At 46.9% G+C, this 10158-nt stretch overlaps 1 protein-coding gene across 4 annotated transcripts in view; it reads right to left on the bottom strand.

Annotated features, from left to right (window-relative positions):
* The window catches only part of PINX1 (PIN2 (TERF1) interacting telomerase inhibitor 1), an 80396-nt gene extending 70721 nt beyond the window's left edge, over nt 1-9675 (bottom strand). The window contains exons 1-2 of one of the 4 annotated variants that reach the window (XM_027825681.3): nt 9379-9675; nt 2348-2457 (exon numbers count right to left, since the gene is read on the bottom strand). In XM_027825681.3, the coding sequence (XP_027681482.2) occupies nt 2348-2457; nt 9379-9397 (129 nt within the window). In that variant the 5' untranslated portion in view covers nt 9398-9675. Of the gene's footprint in view, nt 1-2347; nt 2458-8099; nt 8194-9150; nt 9321-9344 lie in introns of those variants that run through there. The other 3 variants (XM_043542095.1, XM_043542093.1, XM_043542094.1) reach the window with 3 other exon arrangements.
* Nucleotides 9676-10158: the final 483 nt, after the last annotated feature.

Raw genomic sequence — 10158 nt, forward strand, 5'->3', positions numbered from 1 at the left:
ATTGTTGTACTTAAACAACTGCCAGCAGGAAACGAAGAATAACACACCCAACGGAACTTGCGGAGAGAGGTGAGATTGAGGCAAATAAAAATGTAATTGACCCAAACTGGAACTCAGCAGGACCCATTTTCTTTGCTTGTTCATGAAGAGTGTTGGGGCAAGTCTGGACTTCAGATCTTGGCTTTGTCCCTACTACAAACTAACAGTATTTAAATTCAGTAAGGAAATATGTTTGGGGCCCAATATGTATTTTTCTTGCCCAGGTGGCAGGAAAGCCAAACATGCTAAGCCCCTGGTAGGTTACCATGTTTTAGCCAAGGTACCTATCAAAGACAAGACCTCATTCTCTATCCTATTTATTTTTTCCTAGCCATACAAATAAGGAGAAGTCACATAAGAACACTGGTGGACCACATCACAGTATTTGGGAGTAGTGTAGATGAGGCCTATGGTTGAAAACCTGTTTTATGCAGCAATAACCCATATTTAAACATGACTGTTGCTAGCATGGGCCCAGCAGACAGTGAACTTTGTTTTAAAAATTATGCTAGCCAGATTCCTCTCACTATCACGTACCAGGTCTATTGCCCCATCTATTGGGACTGTGTTGTAACAGATCCTCCTGACTTCAGCTGTAATTCCAGTGTAGGCAGGGCCTATAGCATGGTTTTAGGACACTTAGGAAAAAATCTCTGTCCACTTTAGTTAAGGCAACAGTTGCGTTTGGTTGTTGCCAGCATGATTTTATCCAGTGTGAGCAGAATGTTTGACAGCATCCTTTCGATCTCAGTTTTAAAATCCCATGGCTTTCATACTTATTTTCACAGTACATTAAAAGCACTAATAAATGCGTATTTGTGCTTACAAATCAAGAAGTTAATCAATCACAGTTAGAAAACCTATCGAAGCCAATGGACTCATTGATGTCCATGGGTTTGGGATCAGGCCCTACCTTTCGCTGTTTGTATGTGAAATTCTGCTCCAGCAACTAAATGCAAAATCAGAGCCAGTTAAAAACCTATTTAGGCTACCTTTTCTTAAGCAACTTTCCCAAGTCAACACAGTTATTGTGAGACGCGCAGGAGTACCTCTTCTCTTTCACCATAAGTTCTGGGAATCTCCTAAACTCAAGAAAGCCACAACTATTATTCTTTATTAAATGGTGGAAGAGAAATACCAGAGATGAGAGATGCCTTTAAAAAACAATGAAGACCATTCTCTTTTGTGTTTAGTCAGGTAACTAGCACCTGGAAATGCTGAAGAGACACAGGCCTCAATTCTGGGCTCTGTGGAGTTTCTATAGAAGCTGAGCCACTCTAAAGAGGCAGCAGAGATGTCTTTATTGGCCAACAGGGAATATATCTGTCATCCTAAGATCACAGGCCTCCATCCACAGCTCTCCACCATAGGAGCATGCTGGGGTGGGAAGAGATGTGGCTTGATGCTACACTCTGGCTATTCTGGGTGGAAGAGCAGATCATAAGGGGCCATTAAAAGTTGCCAAAAGTTAAAGCAGCTCCTGAAGCTACTCTATCTTACACCCCAGGCAGCTGTCAGAATTTGGGAGGCACATCTGTAGCTCCTGCAGTTCTGAATTGGGGTCACCCATCTCCTTATCAAAGAGAGCAGAAAAGGAAAAAAGGAAACAGGACAGCAGGAGAGATCCAGAAGTCAGCAAGAAGGGAGGTAACAGTAAAGTACCTACTAAAAAGGATATAGCCCTATAAACTCTAGGCCAGGGGTCGACAACCTTTGAGAAGTACTGTGCCAAGTCTTCATTAATTTAAGGTTTCGTGTGCCAGTAATAAATTTTACATTTACAGAGCCCGCCGATGGAACCTCAGACTGGCAGCAGGCTGAGTGGTGCCGGCAGCCAGGACCCCAGCTGGCAGGGGCTGAAGGACGAAACCCCAGACCGGCAGCGGGCTGAGCGGCTCATCACGCTGCCGGTCTGGGGTTCTGTCTGCTGCCCGCATTGCCGGTCTGGGGTCCTGGCTGCCAGCCCCGCTCATCCTGCTGCCGGCCTGGGGTCCCGGCCGCTGGCCCCTGCCAGCTGGGGTCCCGGCCGCCGGCCCCGCTCAGCCCGCTGCCGGCCCGGGGTTCCATCCATCCAGGCCGGCAGCGGGCTGAGCGGGGCCGGCAGCCGGGACCCTGGCTGGCAGGAGAGTGCCACTAAAAATCAGCTTGCGTGCCGCCTTTGGCACGTGTGCCGCAGGTTGCCGACCCCTGCTCTAGGCCTAAGAGCTGCCTGTAATTCCTGTATCCAGATCTCTCTCAGTATTTCAAATACTGGAATAGCTGAGAGTTTGCTTTTCTGCAAGACCACTTACTTCCCTTCAGACCATACCTTTCCTTTGGACCATCCCATTTTTTCCAACATCTTCTGGCCAAATTTGGATTCATCTTTACTCCAGGCGCTGTTTCTAGGATCCACAGACCACTTCTGCTTTTTACGGGCTACAGTGGGGGGGGAGAGGGAATAAATTATGCTCTATTTAATATTACAGAAGCTGATAATGCAATTAAAAAAAAGTCAAGACATTATTTTCCCTCCAAACAGAATCTATAACAGACTATGTATGGTACTTATACAGTCCTAATACCACAGTATCTGAGCATCTCAATCTTCAATGTATTTCTCTTCATAACACTTCTGTGAAGTAGGGAAGTGCTATTAGCCCCATTGAAACAGGGAATTGAAGCACATAGAGACTAAGAGACTTGCCCAAGGTCACACAGGAAGTCTATGGCAGAGCAGGGACTCGAATGCAGGTCTCCCAAGTTCTAGGGTGGTGCCCTAATCACTGGACCATCTTTCCTCCCTGAATGTCAGATTATAGTGGATCTAACCACTGCTTTAATAAAAAAAAAATTAAACATAACCAGTCACAGATGTCCGCTTATTCAAACGAGTACAGAACAAGCACCAATGTGATGAAAGCTTTCAAGGTCTGCACAGAGAATGGCTAATTTATCTGAGAACTCAGATGACATTATTATTTGTATTACAGTTACACCCACTAGAGTCTCAAAATGAGGATCAAGGCCACATTGTGATCAGACACAGTAAGAAAGATCCTCTGCTTTGAAGAGCTTACAATCCTACAAACGATTATGCATATCCTTAACTTTACTACCGTTAGTAGTTCCACTGAAATCAACGAAGTAAAGTAAAGTTAGCATAACAAAGTTAAACATGTGCATAACTGTTTGCAGGATCAGGGCCTAAACCAGGGGTGGGCAAACTACGGCTCGGCGGCTGCATCCGGCCCATCAGACATTTTAATCCAGTCCTCGAGCTCCGGCCGGGGACTAGGGTCTAGGGCTTGCCCCACTCTGGCGGTCCAGCCGGGGAGCGGGGTCGGGGGCTTGCCCCGCTGCGTGCGGCTCCTGGAAGCAGCAGCATATCCTCCCACCTCCGGCTCCTACACGTAGGGGCAGCCAAGGGGCTCTGCACACTGCCTCCACAGCCCCCATTGGCAGGAGCGGCGCCTGGAGGCGGGGCAGCGCGCAGAGCTGCCTGGCTGCGCCTCCGCGTAGGAGCCAGAGGCGGGACATGCTGCTGCTGCTGCTGCTTCTGGGAGGTGCTTGAGGTAAGCGCCACCCAGAGCCTGCACCTCTGGCCCCCTCCCACGCGCCAACCCCCTGCCCCAGCTCTGATCCCACTCCTGTCCTCCAAACCCCTTGGTCCCAGTCCGGAGCTCCCTGCTGCACCCTCATCCCCAGCCCCACCCCAGAGCTCTCACCCCCTCCCATACCCCAACCCCCAATTTTGTGAGCATTCATGGCCCGCCATACAATTGCCATACCCAGATGTGGCCCTTGGGCCAAAAAGTGTGCCCACCCCTGGCCTAAACAGAAAAAGGAAGCATTACTACCCTCATTTTACATATGGAGGCATAGAGAGATAAATGCCTTGCTCAAGATCATAAAAATTCTGTGGTTGAGCCAGGAATTGAACCCAATTCCCCTGAGTCACAATTCCATGCTTTAACTACAAGACCATCAGTCCTCTAAATGCACCTTTGGAAAATTGGAACAAGATTACAGGAACACAATTTGGTTTCAGCCCCTGTTCTGTTTCTTCTAATAAAAACCCACTCCGACTTCAAAAAAAAAAATAATCACAAAACATAGTGATGAAAAAAATTACAAAATTGTGTTTAACATTAGCTTTAACGTTCCCCAGCAGCATTAGAAACACTAGTAACTGTGCTGTACAGAAAAACCACCCTCAAGAAAAGTCCTATTGGATTTAAGAGGAAATTATACCCTGCTGATGGAATACCCCCAAATTCCATCAGATGGTTAAATACCAATAGAAAGGATCTCATTCTCTGGAAAACTGTACAGTTTCCAGAGAGATCTCTATATGACTTTCGGTATGCTTTTTCATAAGTGAAACTGACCAGCCTGTTTTCATTATCCAAGCTGAGTAAAAATTCAAGAAGTGAATAGAGCATACAGGGAGAAAAGTCTAGAGCTCTGTTAGTGCTGATAATCTATAGTCATACCAATAACATAGGGATTGTTTGTGTTTATATATAAACACAGAGTGGTCGGGATGATCAAAAGGGCCTAAAATATGCCAAGTGCCCAACACTCCCACAAATCTTCAACGGGAACTGGGCACTTAACCTCCTTAGGCTAATTTGAAAATCTCAACCAAAAGGAGTTATGTGGACGCTGGCCAAGATTTACAAAGCTGACTAGTGATTTTGGGCAACCAACTCAACACACCTCAAAGAAAACTGATTTCAAAAAATAATGATCACCAGTCTTCTGAAAAATCAAACTGAGCAACCAAACACTGAATCTCACAACATTTGAAAATCTTGGCCACTGTCCCTTTAAGCCACAGAAGGTTGTACATTTCAAAGTCAACCAGTGCAGCACACGAGGATCAATTCAAGAGGACACAGTCACACACATACGGAAGGTTTCAAGTACACTAATGTCTCCTTTCCAATTCCATGCTTTACACGGTCCCTTTTCCTCTACCCCTTTAGCCTGAAGTCTCTTCTTCATTGCTTTCCTTTCACCTTCCTTAAATCACTATAATCCCACTTGTTCAGCACTTCCTACCAGCTATAACATCTGAAGGACCCTCATTTTCTGTCTATTGTAACTATTACTCAGGATAGTGGCTTAACAAAACCCGAGGAATTAAATTTGATACATCTTACACAGCTGTAAAGCTGCCACATATATCTAAGATGCTTTTCAGTTCATCCTCCCCAGAGACCCCTGGTTACAAGACTTAGTAGAGTAGTTTCTCAAAGTTGAAATTTGTAACACTTTTTCCTTTCCTAGCACCTTCAATTGCAGGATCTCAAATCACTTTACAGACAGGGCATTAATCTTCACATTTCCCTAAGACAGACAGATGTGTCAGTCCTATTTCGCAGATCGGGAAACCCAAGAACAGAGAAGTGAAGTGACTTAGTTAAAATCAACAAGAAATGTGCGGCAGAGCCAGAACTCAAACCTCTGTGCTGCAGCCATCCCTTCTCCTCCAAATGAGATTTGGAAAGAACAATTCTCTTTGTTAAAGATGTCTGTTCACTGTAACCTTTCCACAATGAAGAAGTAAACTACCTACCATCCTGCAAGCTAAAAGTGATTCAGTTCCAACACTAGCACTCTGCTGTACCAAACTGCCCCTGGAGAATTACATTATAGAGGTACTACTGATATCCTGGGTAAGCAGCACCATCCAGTGGAGAAAAACTTCATTCACTCAGACACCTTTTGCTATTCCACTAACTCCAGCTCCATGCTGTTTGAATGGATCAGTTCCTGAACACTTTTTGCCCAACTGCAGCCCTGGATGTGAAGCTGAACTAGAAGTTCTGAAACTGTGGTCCATGGAGCACTCAATAATTATGGGCAGAGAGCTGGTTGGTGATGTGCTACTGGCTCTTCTCCTTGTCTCCAGCTGCTAAACTGCACTAGGAGATGGCTAAAAACCATCTACAGATGTTCTAGGCATCCTTTCCTTGCCCTCCCATCTATAGTCTCTTGTTTTAGATTATTCTTTTTGAATTACCGTAATACCTAGGAGCTCCAATCATGGACCAGACCCTGTTGTGCTAGGTGCTGTACAAGCCAAAACAGTCCCTGCCACAAAGAGCTTACAATCTAAGTAGACAGGAGACAACAGATGGCTACAGACTGACAGGGCAGTACAAGGAAACAACATGAAAATATTGTACCGTATGATAGGCGGTATACTCTGCACATCAGCACCCTGACCATTGTCAAATTTTTTTTATGCATCATGGTACAGGAGAGTTTTGAGGAGGGTTTTGAAAAAGGAGAACGAGGTGGCTTTTCAATTGTTATGGGAAGCACCTGCCGAGTGTGAGGGGCATCCTGTGAGAAAGCAAAAGATCTTAGTTTGAAAATGTAATAAGCGGGTGAGGGAGGCCAGCATCATGAGCTGACAGGATGCAAGAGCTCACATCTTGATATGAGAGATGACAGGTAGGAGGAGGGGGAGCCAGTGGAGGGATGCAAAGAGAGGTGTGCCATGCTTAAAACAACAGGCTAGGAAAATGATCTTTACAGCAGCATTTTGAATAGATAAAAGCATGGCAAGATTGCTTTTGTCAAGTCCAGAGAGAAGGATGTTGCAGTAATTGAGAACCAAGAGAATGAGAGCTTGGAGAAGAGTTTTAGCTATGTGCATGGATAAGAAATAGTTCTCCTCCTCTCTTTTGGACTAAATATTGATAATACAGTGACTGAACTTGTCCAGAACTGCACACACAAAAATGCATGTGCATAATCTGCTTTCACAATTACCACAAGCTAGTCACACATACAGAGTTCTGGCAAACCCTACGTAGTTAGATTTATTCTTTAAAGAAGTATTTCAGTGCTTCCCTGCACATGCAAGGATAAACATTAACACAGCACTAAATTTTTAATTATTGTACATTGGATACTGTACAATTCTGAATAACCATGCTGATGGGGACTTGCATGTAATTGTGCTCTCTGTGTATAGCTTTATTCAAATCAACTCAGAGCTATGTCTCTCAAATTAAAAAAAAAAATCTTAAGTTTCATTACATATTCTGGCCCCAGTCCTGCAGAAACATATTATTTATATTTGACATTAAAAGAAAAAAAATTCAAAAGGTTCGAGTGTCCCAATAAATAATTAAACTTTCAATAACCATCTAAGGGCATTAAAAACTATTTTATATATTCTGTTGACCAATACATGCTGGCTAGTCTCTTGAATATATTTCATAACCAACTGAAGCGTGGTCAAGCAAATGGCTATACAATTTATCAACAGGTTCTTATAGTACCCTCATCAACTTAGTATCTAAGCACTTCTGAATGGCACATTATGCAATGTGACTAACATCCGTCATGTGTTTGTTCTTTCATCCTCTCCCCAGGGAATGAGAGTATACAATGAAATGTTTAGTTTTAGGTGTTATATATTTCTGATACACACACTGCTATATATGTTAGAGAAGGGAGATTCAGAGGAATACATTTTGCACTTTGAATCATAGAAGATCAGGGTTGGAAGAGACTTTAGGAGGTCATCTAGTCCAATCCCCTGCTCAAAGCAGGGCCAACCCCAACTAAATCATCCCAGCCAGGCCTTGTCAAGCTGGGCCTTAAAAACCTCTAAGATGGAGATTCCACCACCTCCCTAGGTAACGCATTCCAGTGCTTCACCATCCTCCTAGTGAATTGATTTTTCCTAATATTCAACCTAGACCTCCCCCACTGCAGCTTTAGACCATTGCTCCCTGGAAGAGGAAGGTAGAAAGGACTGTGATGATCCTTTGTTCCTGGGGGAGTTCATTCCAGTCTTGGACCAGCCCTCAAGAAAGTTCTGTCTCCTGCAGAGATGAGCCTCTCTCTTAGGCGATGTCTACACTACACAGCTTTTAGTGACATGTCTGTATCGCCATACCCATGCTGCTAAAAGTCATGCAGTATAGACACTGTTTGTCGGCTCTCCTGCCAACAAAACTTCTACCCCCAATGACTGGCGTTTGTATCGTCAGCAGGACTGGCACTTGTTGCGGCAAAACTTTTGGTTTTTTTGGGGGGGGAGAGGGGAATACCTCTGAAAGACACATATAGACATAGCCTTTGAGATTTCCATTGCAGCAGAAGACCAAAGTTGCTGATCACAGTCTTCATCTTGGAACTTTAGTTGATCTTCTCCGTATCACGGGCCCATGCCCTTGAGTGCTTTGAAGATAAGTACTGAGACCTTGAACTTGATTCCATCACCCAGCGGCATTAAATAATCAATTTGTGGTAACAGTTTACCTCACACTCAATTTAAAAAAGTCTCTCACACAAGAACGTACGCCCTCCTTATGCAAAAGTGCTATAATACTAATGTTTAACATTAAGCACAAATCTCGTTGAGTTCAGCAGGGTTATTTCAAGTATGTTCTTGTCTTTATACATATGTATAAATTGTCATACAGTCAGGGTACTCTCTCACTTAGATACTATGAAGTTTTGTTCCAACTACAGAAAATCCCTCTCGCCATCACTGGGGATAAGGCAGCGTTCATTTCCTGTCCTAAATTGCTGTGAACCGTTAAACAGTTGCCACCCTTCCTCGCCAGAGACGGCTGCGTTTCACCACTGCGTCCATGTGCGTGCTCACACCATAGTGCAGTGTCGGAGCATGCACCACAGGCCATGATAAGAAGCATTTTCCCCTCTGACAGGTAGCTCTTTTAGTGGGGGCAGTATGGGGGGAGAGAAGGGACGCTGGTGTGGGAAACAACCCCATGGGGGCCCAACAACACAGCTTGGGGCCCCCGCCCAGCACCCCTGCCCACAGAGGGGCTGGGGCCCAGTGCCCACCCTGCCAAAGGCCCACAGAGGGGCCCAGCAGGCAGGACCCCCATAGGGGCTCCACGAGGTCCAGGCACCTCCCCACTCGCTCCCCCAATGCCTGGATCTAGGCAGGTTCCTTCCTCCCTCCCTCACCCACCCACCGCTTTGGTAGCGCCCAGGGGCCCCTCCCAGCCTCCCCACCGCTGCGCCAGCCCCCCCGAGCGCCCTGGGCGGGGCAAGGAGCCAGGGTTCCAGAGGAGACATAACGCAGCCTGGAGGAGCGCCCCCACCCCCCGAATAGTGGTATCTCCCTACCCCTCAGAACAGCTCCTTCCATCGAGTCCACCCTTTCATCAGGGACACGCTCCCCTTTCCCCCACCCCCCCAACATCCCTGGGGGTGTCTTCCACCTCCTCATCGGTTTTGGTTTTTCCCCACACCCCTCCTGCGTAGACCGTGGTAGCTCCCCTTCCCAGACACATAATGGTTTCTCCCTTCACCCGACTTGCCGGCTCTAACCCCCTCCGCAGCCCCGCTACTCACGCTCCGCCAGCATCGCCATCTTTGGGGCCTTCTAAGCTACCGGCGCGCAGAGCCCCACGTTCACCGGCCGGCGCCGCCATCTTGGGAGAATGGGGCCATCTTTCCCTTGGGCGCAGAAAAGGGCGCCCGAAGATGTGCCTGACTTAAAAGGGAAGGCGAATCAAAACAAGGCGCTTTTCCAAGGGGGAAGCGGGGCGTGTTAGGGACGTAGGAGAAACCCAATGCGATTAAAACGCTCAGCCACCCGCAGTTCTGCGTGGAAGCTACACGGGCAACTGCCGGGCAGCCCTGGCGCTGCGAATGGGGCTGCCCAGGTGGGGCTGTCAAATGGATCCTGCCTGGATCTGGGGGGCTTCTGGGGGGGCTACCCCGCCCTCACACCCACAGCGCCTCGCGCGGACGAGAGAGGAGCCCACTGGGCACAGTGCCGTGTGGGGCGCGTGGCAGGCCGCTGTGATGCGCACTCGCCCAGCCCCGTGATTCGCTGTCCTCAGGCCACCTCCGCTGGTTGCTAGGTGTCAAGGTTCCTTCCCCACTCCGAACTCTAGGGTACAGATGTGGGGACCTGCATGAAAAAAAAACCCCCTAAGCTTATTTTTACCAGCTTAGGTTAAAACTTCCCCAAGGTACAAACTAGTTTCCTTTTTCCCTTGGACTTTATTGCTGCCACCACCAAGCGTCTAACAGATATATAACCAGGAAAGAGCCCACTTGGAAACAGCTTTCCCCCCAGAATCCTCCCCAAACCCTACACCCCCTTTCCTGGGGAAGGCTTGATAA

This window comes from Chelonia mydas, chromosome 3 (assembly GCF_015237465.2).
Source record: "Chelonia mydas isolate rCheMyd1 chromosome 3, rCheMyd1.pri.v2, whole genome shotgun sequence".
In the NCBI taxonomy this organism is placed as follows: Eukaryota; Metazoa; Chordata; order Testudines; family Cheloniidae; genus Chelonia; species Chelonia mydas.